The sequence below is a fragment of the Marmota monax genome, unplaced genomic scaffold (genome assembly GCF_021218885.2).
Source record: "Marmota monax isolate L192 unplaced genomic scaffold, Marmota_monax_Labrador192_F-V1.1 WCK01_AAM20220418_F8-fsc00052, whole genome shotgun sequence".
Classification (NCBI taxonomy): domain Eukaryota; kingdom Metazoa; phylum Chordata; class Mammalia; order Rodentia; family Sciuridae; genus Marmota; species Marmota monax.
Genome location: NW_026693473.1, coordinates 8012501 through 8030893, shown reverse-complemented (window position 1 = coordinate 8030893; position 18393 = coordinate 8012501). Strand labels below are relative to the sequence as shown.

General features: G+C 35.2%; 1 protein-coding gene across 1 annotated transcript in view; it reads right to left on the bottom strand.

Moving 5' to 3' along the window:
• Positions 1–18393, bottom strand: part of Pak2 (p21 (RAC1) activated kinase 2) — a 74447-nt gene that overhangs the window by 37484 nt on the left and 18570 nt on the right. The window contains exon 2 of the mRNA XM_046457932.2: positions 2717–2924. Coding sequence (XP_046313888.1) covers positions 2717–2903 — 187 coding nt within the window. The 5' untranslated portion in view covers positions 2904–2924. The remainder of the gene's footprint in view (positions 1–2716; positions 2925–18393) is intronic.

The following is an 18393-nucleotide window of genomic DNA, read 5'->3' as shown; positions in this document are numbered from 1 at the left end:
TTTTACTTTTAATTTCCATAATTTCAAATGCTGTGTTTACACTGACATTTTCAGATTTTCCCACTTTAAACATACTGACCCTCTACTATGGAAGATGAGGATTTGGTGCTAACCCATGCTTTTTCACCTTCTTCCCATGCACAGTTTTTGGTTCACTGCTCTGTCTTCTTCCCCTTTATCCTTTACTTAATCCAGCCTAATTTTTATCTTCAAACATACCACATACACAGCTGATCCCTTGTTACATAAATTTAAAAGCCATACTTGTGCTAGGCTCTTCAGTTTATAGCCTCATGGAAAAAGTTTTTCAGGTGGTAATGGGGATCAAACCCAGGACCTCATGCAGCATTCACTCTACCACTGAACTACATATCCAGTCCCAAATCTTTTTTTTTTTTTTTTAAATGGTGCTGGAGATTCACCCCAGAGTCTTGTGCATTTGAGGCAAGCACTGAGCTATATCCCCAGCTCTTGCATAAAATCTTAATAAAAGCAAAATTAGAAATAAGTGATATATGTGACAAAATGAACAAGTTTGCAATTGTCTAATGATTATGTCGTGTTTGTAAATCAAAATTCTCCAAGATTTGATTCTTTATTAATGTTAACTCAAATTTTCATTATTTTAAAATCTCAAATGTGGGGCAGGAGTTGTGGCTCAGTGGTAGGGTGCTTGCCTAGCATGTGCGAGGCACTGGGTTTGATTCTTAGCACTGCATATAAATAAATAAAAATAAAGGTCCATTGACAATTAAAAAAAAAAAAAACTCAAATGTGTCTCAAACCAGGCATGGTGGCACATGCCTGTAATCCTAGCAGCTCAGAAGCCTGAGGTAGGAGGATCTTGAGTTTAGTTTAGCTAGGCCCTAAGCAACTTAGCAAGACCCTGTCTTTAAATAAAATATAAAAGACTTAGAGGTGTGGTTTAGTGGGTAAGCACCTCTGGATTCAGCCTTGGTACAAAAAAAAAGTGTATTATTATTTTATACAAAGCATCATTCTTCCAATTGGGTTTACCTCTCCATGTAGACTTAGGACCTGTATCTTTATCTTTGCTAATATCGACTATCATCTATCAGAGCCAAATTAGCATGCTCAATGTGTTTAAATAAATAATTCCCCTACCCTTATTTGAAAAAGCTCTGAAAACCAAGTTTCTTCCTTGACTTCTCATATAAATATATACAATTTTTCATATATAGAGATATGTATATCTATCTATATCTATCTATCTATCTATATATATATATATATATATATATATATATATATATAAAATATATATATGGGATTATTTACAGCCTTTGTCCCACAATGTGTGACAAGGTCAATGGTTCTTAACTGGGAGTGCTTTTGTCCCTCAGGGAATATTTGGCAATGTCTAGAGACATTTTTGGTTGTCACAAATGGGAGAGGGTTGCTGAAATCTAGTGGGTAAAAACCAGGAATGTTGCTAAACATCCTATAATGCATGGGAACAGACTGCTACAACCACACCTTATTTGGCACCAAAATATCAGTAGTGCTGAGGCTGAGAACCCCTGGACTAGACATGTTTTACTGAAGACACACTGCTAATCACTAAGGCTACCTCAGATCCTTCTGAGGAACTACTCAAAAATCAGAAAAACTCTTTATTCCAAAACACAGCTGACTCCAGGAAATCAGAAAGGGGATTACGGTCCCTATGTTACCATTCTGTTAATAGTAGGTTTCTGGGCTGGGGGACATAGCTTGGTAGATTGCTTGCCTGGTATGTGTGAGACCTTGGGTTTAATCCCCAGCACAGGGTGTGTGTGTATGTGTGTGTGTGTGTAGGTGTGTTTGCATGTGGAAAGTCAGGTTTCCTCAAAATATCACTGCTATGGATAGATATGGTTTGTCCCTCAAAGGTTCATGTTTAAAGGACTGATCCCCAGTTACAGCATTGAAAGGTGTCTGGATCTTTAAGAGGCGGGGCCTAGTGGGAAGCAACTGGATCCTACCATCTCAGAATACATTAATGCCTGTCTCAAGAAGTGCATTGGTTCCTGAGGGAGAAGGTGGTAAATAATAAAAAAACAAGTCTAGCTCCTCCCCACTCTCTTACATTCTGGCCCACACACGTCCCCTTCTGCAAGCAACTGGTTCCCATTTTGTTTCTCTGTCATGTTGTCAAGATGTCAAGGGCCCTAACCTGACATAAGGGCCACATTCTCTGGACTTTTCAGCCACCAGAATTATTAAGCCAAATGAATCTCTTTTCTTATAAAGTACCCAGACATAGATATTTTGTTAAAGCAACACAAAGACAATCACAAATCCCCACTAATGTGAGAAAGCCTTTAACTATAGCCCAAAGTCTCAGAAAATGGAAATGAGTATAGAAATTCATGGGCTGTAATAAGTAGGATGAAAACAACTTTATAATTTTCTATTACAGTTTCAAATAAACTAGTTTTCTTGTTTATTTTGTTTTATAGACAGGGTGCCACCATGTTGTCCAGGCCTGCAATGAACAGGGCTCAAGCAATCCTCCTGCCTTGGTTCCCCAAGGAGCTATGGCTGCAGGCACAAATCACCATGGCCACCTAAAGTAGTGTTTTCATTAGTGCCTATATATCAGCACCAACTGTTTTCTTGGATCTGTTCGTTGTTCATACAGTAAAGGACAAACACAGGTAATATCAAATAATAAACTAATGCTGAGACTCTTAAAACCACAACAGCTATTTACCTTTTTCTGTGCTTGAGAATATAGAGATGATTTTATTCCTGGGCTTTTTTTCCTCTGGAACAGAAGGTAAAGGTTTCAAACTATGATTGGCTGACAAAGGATCTTTGCCTCCAGTGCTAAAAATGGTACTGCTCATTCGCACAGGAGGTGCTGGAGGCTTGTCTTCCAGTTCTCCGTTGTCAGACATGATTCAGAATTATGAAATGGCCTGAAACAGATAAGCAAACCCCCCAAAAAACAATTAATAAACAACATTAAAAAAAGCAGTATGCACAAGCAGAAGACAGTAGTAACTAATTCCCACACACTCCAAATTAGAAAATGTTATCCATTTAAAGTGACATCTGTGAAATTTGGGGGGTGGGGGAGAATCAATAAATCATGAGGGAGACATTTAAGAGTAAAATTGATCAAATTATGTTCTTACATATGCCCAAGTATGCCACAATGAAACACACCATCCTGTATAATTAATATGTACTAATTTTTTTTTTAGAGAGAGAGAGAGAATTTTTTAATATTTATTTTTTAGTTTTTGGTGGACACAACATCTTTATTTTATTTTTATGTGGTGCTGAGGATCGAACCCAGTGTCCCGCACATGCCAGGCGAGCACGCTACCTGCTTGAGCCACATCCCCAGCCCATGTACTAATTTTTTAAGAGACAAAAATCAGTAACATATATAATATTGTGATTCTTACAAAGGTAATCTCCCCTAACAAAATTAGCAAATGTTTAGTTTTAAAATGTTACTAAATATTTAAAAAGCCAAGTGGAAATCATGATAACACTAACATATCAAAAGCAATGCCTGGGCTGGGATTATAGCCCAGTGGTAGGGTACTTGCCTAACACATGTGAGGCACTGGGTTGTGTCCATCAGCACCAAGGTATTGTGTCCATCTACAACTTATTAAAAAAAAAAAAAAAAGGCAATTCCCCTAATCAACTGATTGTGAGACAGTTCCAATGGACAGACAACATGGAGTCTCAGAAAATTCCAAAGAGGAGACCAGACCAGACAATTAGAATATCTCTGGTTGGTCCCTCTTTAGAAATAGAGATGGATGCTTAGATCTTAAACCCATGAACTAACACCCCCCTGTTAGGATTCCACACAAATCAATCTTGTGATTAATAACTTACCTTCACCTAAATTTCCCAAAAGAACATGCCACTGATGCAATGTTTGATGTCTCTGGAAATCTGATATTCTGATCTATACACATTATGTCTCTTTTGTAAGACAGTCACATGAAGCTTGACCAATTCAGGTACACTGTCAAAATTAAATCTAGAGCATAGAACCAAGGGTGTGGCCACAACCCCAAGGTTCTGTCACCCTGTCCAGGCAATCAGGTGACCTCACTTATAGATATGGCCATTTTGGTAGAAATATCAATTTTGCTTACATATGCTTATATTTTATCTTTTAAAAAGGTGGGTCAAACACATTTAAAATCAGGAGTAAAGGGAAGAGGATTCCTAATTTATACAAGTTCTGATGCAAAAGTTTATTTAGGAAACAACATATTTCCCCATTAAACAAGGTTTTTATTGGTATCTGATCTTGATTTGATTTGATTATAGTATGTAATATATTTAAGTAAACAAAATTGTGTATGTGTATTGAAAAAAATAATAATAGCACTTAGAAAATTGAGGGATGAAGAGATTATACCAAATTCTACTCCAAATCTTACAGCTTTTGATTCCCTTGTTAGAGTGTGTCACAAGCACTACCTGTGCTAGTGAACTACTTTAGCACACTACTATCTGCTAAAATGACAATTATTTTTCAGCCTACAAGAAGAAGCATAAGAGAAGTTAAGGAGAAAAAGTACACATTTGGGGGGATAACCAGATAGAGAAAGGCTGGGGAAAGGAAATAAAAAACACCTGCATATATATATGGAAGACTGCCTGCCTAAGGAAGCAGTAGGGTGGAAACTTAGGTAGCACCAAAGACATGCCTCAGATGATTCTTCCAAACCAGCTGCTTGCAGGCGGTGGGGAGCATGCTGGTTGTTTTCTTAAGGGGACAGGGGGGAAGGCAAGCAGATTCAACTGGCTATTCCTAAGTGTGGACTGCTACCAATGTGTACACTACCACAGGGGATCTATTTTGCTACAGATGGAAGAAAGATAAGGCTTAGTATCAAGTATTGCAAGGATTACTTGACGAATAGATAAACCAAGATGGATGTTTAGGTCTTAACGTTCTTATAACACTAAGGCACACATAGTACTCCTAGAATGGTTCACTTTCCAGTTACAACAGAAATGGCACATAAAGCTACAATATCTGGTTTTTGTATCTTGTAATTCCATATTTATGCACACTGTTTAAAAATCAGAAGAAAATAAAAAATTTAAACGCATTTATATGTACTGACAGAAGGAAATGCACCAAAATTTAACAGTGATAATCTGTGGCTAATTACTAGCTTTTAAACTCAATTACTATCATCAGAGCTTTGGTTAACAAAGTAATATAAAACAGAAGAGTACTGGGGTACAGCTTGGTTGCAGAGCATGCATTCAGAATGCAAGAGGCCCTGGGTTCAATCCCTAGAATAAAGAAAGAAAGAAAGAGCCAGAGGGAGAGAGGGAGGGAGGGAGGGAGAAAAGGGGGGCAGGGAAGGAGAAAGAGAAAAAGGAAACACAAACACAGGGCACAATAATTACTTGATGTAAACTGATTTTAAGGCTTGTCCACAAACAAAACATAACTAGAAACTCAAAAGCAACTGAACAAAAGCAAATTAATTTATTAATTAATTACATAGAACAATACCAGGAGCACATTGTCCAGTTTTGTGGCTAACAGCATAGGATCTAGAATCTGCTTTGGTTGGAATCCTAGTTCTACCATTTGCTTAAATGTGTGACCTTGGGCAAATGACTTAACTGTGCTTCAGGATTTCTTGAAGACATGGCTGGTTATAGGCCTGAAACAGGGAAAATGTGAAGTGAGCCTAGAGCATCTTGTAGTTTTCAGAAGATAAGGAAGTACTTTAGAAGGATAAATGTGTGGGGCATGGTAGCACATGTATGCGATTTTAGCTACTCAGGAACAGAAATATCACAAATTTGAGGTCAGACTGGGCAACTTAGCAGGCACTTGTCTCAAAATGAAATTTTTAAAAAGGGCCAAGGCAGAAGAATGAGAAGTTTTGCTCCATTTGCATACAAAATGTCAAATGCATTCTACTGTCATGTGTAACTAATTAGAATTTTAAAAAACCTAATAGCTATGGAGAACTAAACATATGTATAATGCCACCCCTCCATAAAGCAGAAATGAAGACCATGTCAGTCAAAGAAAAAAATAAATGAAAGTAGATGGACTACAGACAATAGGACATATAACTTCAATAGAACGCAATTGACTATTCACATTGATCTCTAATTTTGTTGCAATCACAATAAGTGACAACTCTCTTATGGGTGCATATTAAAAATAATTAAAATAAGTAATTTTTTAAAAGGCCCAGGGATGTAGCTTAGCAGCAAAATGCTTGCCTAGCATGTGTTAGACTCTGTGAGTTCAATCCCCAGAATCGCCAGCACCAGTACCAAAATGAAAAAAAGTGTGGAGTGATGAGGACATGTCAAAGAGACAAGGGACATAGGAAAAAACCAATGCTGGAATGATACAAACAATAAAATTAATATAGTATTAGATTACAACTCAAAGTACACAATAAATATACATCATTTCACATAGGTACAAATAAATGAATGGAGGACAAATCTGTATAGTAGAGTTCCAAATTTATATATGTAGATACATCTCTCTGTAGGAAGTTGAGATTAATTTTCTCTCTTGAGTATGGGCTGGATTTAACAATTCATTTGCAAAGGATGAAAAGGGAAAAATAACTTTGCAGTTAAACCTGGCAAATACAGCCAAGCAAATACAACTGGCAAACAGTGACCACGGTTAGCAGTTACCAGTTTTAGATTAATAAAACTTAATCCCTGATGTAATGTAATGAGAAGCCACTTCACCTGTGTGCATTCATCCCCAAAACCCATAACCCTAGTGTAGTCATAATGAAAACACCAGATGAACCAAATTGAGGGGCCCACTACAAAATTCCTGACCAGCATACTTCTCAAAACTTTCAAGGACATGAAAAACAAAGAAGAATTTTTAAAAAATAGTAATAGTAATAGTATTTTAGGCTATGTAAATTACACCTCAGTGAAAAAGAAATAATACCTATCTCACAGAATAAAGATTAAATGAGCTAATAAAGACTAAAAGCTGCTATTATTATCATTTTTTTTAAAAAAAAAGACTCTATGATAGACACTGAGGAAATAAAAGATGACCTAGGTCTTCTCTAAGAGTCCACAAGCCAGAGAAAAAGACCAATACGTATCTGCTTAAATTAGGGTAGGCATGCCCTTTATCACTGCCTGTTCTCAATACATGCTTATTAAGTCACTCAGTTTCTTCAAAACAGCGATTTTCAAATAGCAATAACAGCAATAACAATTCTTCAAAACATTTCAGTTTCAAGGCCTGCACACATGCATAGCAAGCACTCTACCACTGAGTTATATTCCCACCCTTTTTTTTACATCTTTAAAAAATTTTCAAACAGGATCTTATGTTGGACTCAAACTTGTAATCCTCCTGCCTCTATTTTCCAAGTAACTGAGATTACAAGCATGCACCAATGTACCTGGCCACTTTATATTTTAAGTATTGAGGATTCTATTATGGTTTGGATTTTAAATTTCCCCCCAAAGCTGGTGTGTTAAATAGGCTTGGTCTTAGGCTGATGGTGTTACTAGGAAGTAGTGGAAGCTTTAAAAGGTTGGGCCAAGTTGGAAGAAACAGTTCTTTCTTTCTCCCTCTGGCTTTACTGGCCGGCCACGAAACAAGCAGCTCTGCTCCACCATGATGTTCTACCTCGCTTTATAAGCCCAGAGTAAAGGGACCACGCAACTATGGGCTGAAACTTATGAAACCATGAATCAAAATAAATCTTTCCTCTTTTTGGTTGATTTCCTCAGGTATTTTATTGCAACGAAGGAAGCTAATATATTCCAAAGAGTTTTTGTTTATGAGGGTTACACTTATATTTACTTTGTAAGAAATTAAAATAAGTTATTTAAAATTTAATTCACTTATAATAACAATAAATCCATTATATATTAAATAAATAAGATTTTTATGAAAGACATTTTTTAAAACAAAATAATCTTAGATGATTCGCATTATTTTACAACCTTTAAAAGTTTCTTTTGATACTGAGAACTGAACCCATGAAGACTTTACCTCTGAGCTATATCCCCAGTCTTTTTCATTTTTTATTTTGAGGCAGAGTCTTGCTAAATTGCTTAGGCAGGCCTTGAACTTTCAATCCTCCTGCCTCAGCCTCCAGAGCTGCTGGGATTACAGGCATGTGCCCAGCTCCTGAAAATCTTTTTAATGCCTGGTTTAGCAGAAGACAGGTGGATAGAATCTGTGTGCTGTGTTGGTTTAGTTGAAGTCTATGGAAAAAAAAATCTGGTCTTAACCAGGTATGTAGCTAAAAAGCAAGCAATATTTAAGAACTTTTAGAAAACCTGGACTTCCTAAAGATTAGTTGTAGAGTCTGAAATAGCAATGAACTTTCCTTACTGTTACATTAAAACCACTGATTTTTCTTGTACTTTGATCTTTTACCAAACATGCATAAAGTTTATGATGGTTCTTTGGGTGCGATGGGTTTTGAAGATATCCCAAATGTTGACACATAACATTATGTAATAAAAATGAAATCACATTCATTAGTTTCCCCACAAGCCCCCATTTTTTTGTTGTTGTTGTTATAAGATCCATATTTATTGCATCCTCTACTCTACCAAACACATTTTACATAGGAAAATACAATCATTAGCAGGGTTTCCATGCTAGGATAGAAAAACCCATCTAATCCCAACATGGTTGAAAGTTTATACACATGCAACATCATGTAACATATTGCTTTTCATGACAATATCAGGCTTTTGTGAATTAGCCAAAGTGACTAAATGACATTTATATGAGGAGCAACACTAAATTCTAAGCAAATGACTTACACAGCAACTTTCACAACATAGCCTTTCTTTATACCCTAACACAACATAGCCTTTCTTTATACCCTAATACTTTCATTATCCTAAATTGTTTCTCTTCTGCTTAATTTTAATATGCAGTAACTTTTAAATTGTCCTCACAGATTAAGTCTAACAGAACTAAAGAGGAGCTAAGGCATTTTTTTGTCTATTTCACAACTATCTTTCTGGGGACTGTACACTATAAAGTTGAATTTAGCCATGTGTTAAGGAAATCCTAATGAACATGACTCTTAAGCAATATTTGCCTAAACAAAACTCAAATTTCGTATTTAACACGAGTCAGAGATATCCCTAACAAAATTACTCAAGATAATAAATGTGACAGCAACAATTCTAATAACTAATAAATTATATAAATGAATATAAATATAAGCACAACCCTTGATATAGGGTTGATGTAATATCAACATTTATTCCATCAGCTTAGCTGAGAATTTTATTTCAGGATTTCTCTAGTTTGTCTCTACATCTTTAACTGTGGTCAGAGGAATTTAGATGCTTGAACTAGCTGGGCCCAGTAGCACATGCCTGTAATCTAGGAGACTCAGGAGGCTGAGGCAGGAGGATCTTGAATTCCAAAGCAGCATCAGCAACTTAGCAAGGCCCTAAGCAACTCAGTGGGACCCTGTCTCTAAATAAAATACAAAATAGGGCAGAGGATGTGGCTTAGTAGCCAAGTGCCCCTGAGTTCAATCCCAGGTACCAAAAAAATAAATAAATAACACATGATATCAATCTCCCTGGCTACGCTTTCCCTCAGTAGCTGCCTAAAATCTACAGCCTGAGGAGGACTCTAAATGCCTATACTCTGGCATTCAGGGTCATTTAACTACAAATTACTGAGTCAATCTTACTTCAAATGAATGCACCACACCAGTCCTATGCTTCACGTTCCCCAAATATATGAAAGATCTTCCTTCCTAAACCATTTTCATGGATATTGCTACATCATTTAGATAGTCTAATCTTCCAAGCTCAATAAAAATGATTTCCTAGATAAGGTCATTCCTGTCTCTCCCTGCTCAAAATGATCCCTCACATGCTCCAAACTTGAGTTACACAGGAAAATTAATTCAGGATATATTAAAATTATAAAGGATTAGGATTCGTCTGTTCTATCGCCCTTATATGTGAAAGAACAAACCCACCGAACAGTAAGTGGTTTGCCTCAACTCACGCTAAACTAATTGCTAAGGTTAAGATTCAAATTCCTAACAACTCAATCTCATGCTCTTTTTTCTTACTTACGCTAATACAGCATATTGGAGCATTCTTTGGCAATGAATTATAATTGCATCATTAGTTAACATTTTATGTGTTTTTCCAGACCAAAATTTCAAGCAATTCAAAGGCAGAGACTTTCTATATATTAGACAATGAAGACGACTGACTCATGGTATCATGTTCCGTCCCCAAAGGAAATACTATTCTTCTTGAATTTATTAAATCTTTTATAAAACAGCTTTTTACTAGATAATATATAAACTATCCTATATTAATAAAACTTATCTTCAGAAATATTTGTACTTTTCCCCTTATAGCTGATTTATGGCCTTAGTCTTGTCTTTTCCATAAAGCAGATTTTGGGGGTTTTGTTTGTGTACTGCTTCTACTGACAGTGTCAAATGCCTAAAAAATGTCAAATGAGGTTATAATAAGGTTCTTTACATTCTTCTTACATTTTATCCAGAAAAAATAATTTGTGATAAAATACTTATTTACCTTATGCTTTGTTCCACCATTACTCAAATATGTCTTTTAAAAAGAAACCAGCAAATAAATAGTGCCCTTCTTCCAGTCTGTTCAAACACTTTTTGCTACTTTTCAGTGACAAACAAGTAGGCGAAACAAAAAGTGTGCCCAAAACACACTGTACTCTTCTAATAGGCCCATTGTTTAACTGTGACACAACTCAAGCGAAAACAATCCCTCAATTGTCTGATGAAGGAGACTAGGGGTAGTTAAATATATGGCAGAAAAGAAAAAAGTAATGGTGTCTGGAACCAGTCAGTCCAACTTTACTGTAATTCATGGAGATCAAGTACAAGTCATATAAGTTGAAAAGCATAATTTGGGAAGCACAATTCTGGTTTTTATCTTTAATTACAGTTTATATAAATAACAAAATTTATGAATGTAATAACAATCAGACTTCTGACAATCTTTCAATAAGCTGTAAAACCTTCAATACCAATGGCCCTTCCTCTACCCTAATAAAGTCTCAAAAATTTCTGAGCACACAAGCAGTAGTGAAAATATACCCATATCACCTGAAAATGGCAACACATATTATAAACAGCAGGTTCACAAATCAGAGGAAAAGAGTGTTTTCATTTGGTGCTAATAACCATAACATCAGGCCAACTAGTAGCCAGGCTAGGAAGAAAAAAGCAAAAGGAAGACACAGAAAACACAATCAGGAGACTGGGAGGAGGGAAGGTAGGTGTAGGGGTGGGGGCGACTTTGCTTCAAAATCAAATAAATGTAGAGCTGGATAAAATACAGAACTGATAATTTATCAAATCTTTTTAAATGCATGGACGGAGCTAGTAATAGGGATGATTCCTTGGAGATCCAAAGCAAAGAGAAATCAGAAACTAAAATGAGCAAGCAATTTATTAATCCATTTCCTCTCAAGGGATTTGACTACACCCTGGAGACCTTAAGCTTCCATTCCAATGACTACCACAGGAAATAAAACTTGGTCTACTTAAGGTAAAAAATTTAAAAGGAATTCCTCTCTCATAAGGCTAGGACCTAAAAGGCTTTTTATATGTAGGATAAATCAGAAATAAATTCCTCTGGATGAAGGAAACAAGAAAACCTTAAGCACGAAGTCTGGTGATGGTAAGAGGGAAAAAGTAAATCTGCAAAACTTAATTTAAAAATACATTTTGATGGTCTGAATTCATTCCATATAGAAGGTCCAAAAAAATCTTTTATCTAAAAAGTTTTTTTTTTTAATCTTTTTTAGTTGTCAATGGATCTTTTATTTTACTTATTTATATGTGGTGTTGAGGATTGAACACAGGGCCTCACACATGCTGGGCAAGTGCTCTACCACTGAGCCACAACCCCAGCCTCCCCTAAACAGGTTTTAACTGCATATGGTTTCATGTTGGTAGCATTCTCTAGTAAGTGTCAGAAGTCTTTATTATATAAAGCCTCCCTGGAAAAAATGAACTTCAGTTCAGGTATCAAATAATACCTGAAGATAAAAGTTCTAAGGGAAAGGAGTAGCCCTCAGTGAAAACTCAGAACACAAGCAAGGCAGGCAAGACCCTGAGACTGGGAACTAGCCATACAGACTGATTACAGAGAGATGATCGGCAGAATAAATATACAAACTTAAAAATAAAGGCAGAAAACAACTACTGTGAAAAACCCATACAAAGCTTTCAGTAAAAAAAAGTAACAATATCAGAAAATTAAAAACTCAGCATTTAAAGTTAAAAGGCAGAACAGACAAGCATAAGTAAAACGTAGTGAACTGGGAATCTGTCTGAAGAGCGAGCCTAGAAATGTAGCACAGAGAACCAAAGAGAAAATATAAAAGAGAAGATACGTAGGTTAGACAGTGTAATCTACATTTATTTGAGTTCCAGGCAATGACAGATTGTTTGAGGGGGTTGGCCCCTGGATAAATTAATAGCTGAAAATTCTCAGAACTGATAGTGATCATAAATCCATTAAGTTGAAGAAATGAATTAAAAGCAGGATAAAAAATAATTTATGGGCTGGGGACGTGGCTCAGTGGTAGAGTGTGCCTAGCACGTGCAAGGCACTGGGTTCAATCCTCAGCACCATATAAAAATAAATAAATATAATATTGTGTCCAACTATAACTAAAAACTATTTTTTTAAAAAAATAATAATTTACATGTAGCCACATTATAGCAAAATAACATCAAAGACAAAGAATTGTTAAAAGTTAGCCAAAAGCGGAAAAAAAAGACAAACTTTATGGACACAGCAATTGAAGTGTCAGCCTACTTCTTGCTATCGAAAATGAAAGCAAGAAAACAGTGGAACATCTTCAGTACTGTAAGGGGGAAAGCTGCCAAAAGAAACTGAAGATCCAACTCAACTATCTCAAGAATGAGGTAAGACAGAAACAAAGAAAAAATTTAACAAGGCATCACTCTGCACACATTTTTATATGAAAAAGAATTAAGTGAAATCAACTGATTTGGAAATAAATACCAAAAAGATAACTGGAGGGGGAAATCCCTTAAGTTTATATAAATAAAACACCTCCAATAAACTATTAGAACACACTTAGAATTGAATAAGAAATTTTAGAACTGTATTAAAGTACAAAAGAGATTACCAGAGGCTACGGAAAGGATGAAATGAGGAGTTACTGCTTAGTGCATACAAAGTTTGTTTGGGATCATGAAAAAATTCTTGGACATGGATAGTGCTGATGGATATGTAATACTGTAAATGTACTTATCATCACTAAATTGTACCCCTAAAATGGTTAGAATGGTATAGTTTATGTTCTAAATTATTTTACCATAATCTCAAAAAATATATAGGATATGAGGTTCTTAAAGATAATTAAAACTCTGAATTTTTATATGAAAAAGCATTAAAATTAATGAGTTAAGTATCCAGTCTAAGAAGTCCAAATAATAGAAAAAATAAACCCTACGAGGGTGGGAAGGAAATAATTGGGATAAAAGCAAAAATTGCTGCATAAAAGACTAATATACAATAGAAAAAAATCAGTAAAGTTAAAAGTTGAGTCTTAGACAAAACTAGTAAAATATGTCTGGTGGCATTAATCTAAACAAAGAGAGAAAGCACAGATAAACAGTATTAGAGAAAAAAAGTGATTCTACTGGGATTCAAGGAGCAAAGGTCATAGATGTCAAATGTTCTACAATGTACTTAAAACTCCTAAATGTTCTACCATACATAATTTATATCTTTTTTAAAAAACAAATCACAATTCTCTGAACCTGATATACAGGTTTTGTTTTGTTTTTTACATTTAAAAGACTGTTTTGAAAATTTGTATTTTTAACATACTCGAATTTTCCAGCTATGTAACTTCTATCAAAAATAAGTCAGTTCGAAGAGCTTATACTTTGTTTTGTTCGGATTTTACCAAGAGGCCTAATCACCATTTGGAAAATCATATCACCAAGAGTACTGTGCTCATTCTAAGTCACCAAACTAGTCCACATGTGTGAGACCGCCCTGCAGCCATGCCCACATATACATACAAGCCTCTGAATACTTCAGAATGACTTTTTTGTGTGGTAGTGATCAAGTATTTACAAAGAGAAATATATATATATATTTGTTTTCTTTTATTTTTTCTATTACAGTTAGGGCATTCATTGTTTTTTTTTTCCCCTGAAATTCTGTGGGGTGGGTTTAATAAAATACGGTTTCCATTTAATATGAAAGCAGTGTAACAGAGAGTTTAAGTTACAGACCCAGATACCCTATTTCTGGGAGTCTATTCCAAAGATTTCACTGGCAAAAATACAAAAAGACATATATTAGGCTATAATTGTAGCATTATATGAAACAACAAAAGACTGAAAGCAATTCCAATGGCCATAATAGTGGATTGCCTGAATTAACTATATCACAAACTAAGGGATTATGAAGCTACAAAACAAATCCCTGACACCAATCTCTAATACCAAAAAAAAAAAAAAAAATCCATGAAAGAAATAAAAAAGGACAGCAAGAGGGAAAAATCACTCCATATATTGTTATATTCACCAAAGCATATTAGATGAAAATGCAAGATGGTGTTGGGGGGAATATATATGTATATGTGGTACACACACACAGCTTGTATATAACTATATATATATATATATATATATATATATATATATATATATATAGTATATATATATATAATATATATAGTGTATATATAATGCTAATCATTTACTGAAGGGAGTGAGGAAGGATGAAATTGGCATATCAATGTATACGATTATATTTTTTTAAAAAATGGAAGAACGCACCATAGTTTTCCCAGCTTTGAGACGTAACTGACAAAAATTATACATATCACATGATGTGATATACACTGTATAATGATTACTAACACATCTGTTACCACCTATAGCTATCATTTGTGTGGAATTGTGCATTTAAGACATATATATATATATATATATATATATATATATATTAATGATTACTTTAGGAGTGGAAGGGAACAAAAACAGGGCACTGAGTTAAAAATCTGATTTTTTTCTTGTTTTGCATACTTGATACTCTTTTGTAAACTATATAAAATTGCCAGCATAAGCAAAACAAATAGTGCCTGTAATATCAGAAACCCAATATAACAATCTATTTTTTACCAAAACAGTCCTTGTAATTTTCAGTTCTCAGACAACACAGGAACCTTGCTTAGCTTTACAATTACATGAAACAAGGATCAAATATTGAATAGAATTGGATGTAAATTAGCAGTGCTGAAGATTCTCATTTCTTCTGTTTTTTACATGTTCAGAGAATGACACCAACAATGGGATCTTCACTATCATGACACATTTAGCAAATACCAAATTATGATACTGCCCCTATTATCATCTATTGTTATGTATCAGATTTCCTTTCCTGAATTCTCTGAGAGGACACTAAATCTATAAGTCTTTTTAAATTCCTCCAAGGCACCGGGTAAATTATTAAATACATCATAAAAATTCAAAATGTGTTTTTCAAATAAATAATGTTAATCATTTTAGGCAAAAAATTATATATATATCCACTATTTAAGCTGTCTATTGAAAGCTAATTCAACTTTTCCTTTTAGTTCCTTCCTTCAGTCACTAAATAATCTATATTATCTATTGTTTCACATTGAATGGGGATGGGAGATTCCAGGATGTGAAAAGTGCTTTGAAGAGTTTTTATCTAAATTTATTTTTATCATTAATTCTTTTGTCTCTCTTGGTATGTTATATTAGAAGAAACAAATGTCATTAGTTGCAAATGATTGCCTACAAAATGCAGGCTAAGTGTTATGGTTAGGATGTGAGGTATCCCCCAAAAGCTCACGTGTGAGACAATGCAAGAAGGCTCAGAGGAGAAATGACTGGGTTATAAGAGTCTTAACCCAATCAGTGAATGAATCCTCTGATAGGAATTAGCTGAGTGGTAACTGAAGTGGTAGGGTGTGGCTGGACGAGGTGGGAATTAGGGCATGGCTTTGGTGTATATATTTGTGTTTGAAGTGGAATCTGTCTCTTTCTGCTTCCTGATGTAAGCTGCTTCCCTCTGCCACACTCTCCAGCCATGATGCTCTACATCACCTCGAGCCCTGAGGAATGGAGCCCGCCTTCTATGGACTAAGCCCTCTGAAACTTCGAACCTTCAAATAAACTTTTCCTTCCCTACAGTTGTGCTGGTCAGATCCTTTAGTCACAGCAGTGAAAAAAAACTGACTAGAACACTAAGTGATAAATTATTAGGATAAATGCAAATTTGTAAGACAAAGAGGAATACACACAAATTCAACTGAATTTTTGTATGTTGAACAGAAAATGAAATGGAGAAAAGATACCATTTACAATACCATATAAAAATGTGAATTTCCTAGAACAGAAATTCCCAAACATTCTTGGTTCCTAGTACATTTAACATCCCAGTAATTATTTCATATTGCCTCTAGGCCCCAAAAAATTCCAGTTTCATTTATTTAGGAGTCAGGTTGAAAAATTTACTCTTAAAAACTTACTATTAAAAAAATAGACATAAATTGAAAGAAAATGATTACTTCATTCTCAATCATAAGTATTTCTGAAATTCCTTATAAGGTAAAGTTACATAAGCCCTCTGTCCAAGCTCTGAGTTGTGGGAATCCAGGTAAAGAGAGACTACTATCTTATATCAGACCAAAAAAATTTTAGACAAAGATTTGATATTAAAGTTAAAATTCTCTTAGATGATTATATAGAAGTATACCTTTATATAGGAAAATATCTTCATGTTTAGAAAGCATTGTGAGGAAACAGACTATTAAATATGACTACATTCTGGATTGTAGAATACAAAGCTACAAACCAGGACTACAACAAAAGTAACTGATAAAAATGTCATATCTTGGATAAAGGATTCCCAGAAGGAAGATAAGTGATCCAATAAATAATGAACAAAGGATAAGAGCAAGCATTTCACAGAAGAGGACAAAGAGTAAACACATATGTGAGAATATGCCCAATCTCAGAAATTGTGGAAATAAATTAAGGCTACTAGCAGATACCATTTTATATCTCCCATGATGACAACCATTAAGAATTCTGACCAAATATAAAAGTGTTAACAGGTATGTGGCTCAAGGAGAATTTTCTATATAGCTGGCAAGAGTCAGCTAGAACCCTGATCTTTTTCTTTTTCTTTTTTTATTTTTTCTTTTTAGTTCTACATGACAGCAGAATGTATTTTGACATATTATACATACATAGAGTATAACTTCCCGTTCTTTAGGTTGTACATGATATGGAGTTTCACCGCTCGTGTACAGAAACCTGTTCTTAAGAAGAGCAATCGTGAAAATTTGGGGTCAAGGAAGAGATAAATTCAAAGATGCAATGTTCCATCAGAAAATCTCTTCTAGCCGGATGCAGTGGTGCATGCCTGTAATCCCAGCGCCTCAGGAGGCTGAGGCAGGAAGATCGCTGAATTCAAAGCTAGCCTCAGCAACTTTACAAGGCACTTAGAAACTCAGTGAGACCCTGTCTCTAAATAAAAATACAGAAAAAGGCTGGGGGATGTGGCTCAGTGGTTAAGTGCCCCTGGATTCAATCCCTGGGAAAGAAAAAGAAAAGAAAATCTCTTCTTAATGATCACCTGAAAAACACCAAAACAATACTTATTTTCTATTTGACAAATTTGTTAGAAAAATTCTGCAAATAAACTTCATATAGTTTCAAAAGCAAAAGACAGAAAGCTCCTCAGAGTATTCCTTTATGAAATTTAGCATCTCAATAACATTTTTTTTTATGTAAACAAAGACACAAAAGCAGCAGTAAGCACCATCGTAGAAAGCTTTCCCACCACACCATACCCACTAACTGGCCACATTTTATTGAGTGATTAACACTGGATATCTCCCTGTAGACAATGGAGCGGAATGCTTTTCCTTTTTTGAGGAAAAACAGTAAGTTATCTTTAATTTCAAAAAACCAATCTATTCATCTTACAAGTTCTCTCAAACACTGCTTATTCCTTTATTGCCATAACCTGACATGATCTCTACGCCTCTGAGATCCTACAGCACTTAATGCCATTCCTATGCTGATTACTAATCTAATGCCTCTCAATTCCACATCATCCTTTTGGCCTACTCTGAAAATGGAAAAGGGCCTGTATTTTTCTTTGGCCAGATAGCACAATAATAAGTTTTGTCAGTAGAGGGCGCTGGAGACATTTCAGGGAAAAAAGAATTTTACTTCCTGGTTCCACCAAACTCCTCAGAGACAAGTGGTTCCTCCAGTGTCAGACTCCAATAGAACAAGGTGGCCAGCAGCACCCAGTTCAGGTGGAGCCCCATTCCAGCAGCCTATTCCC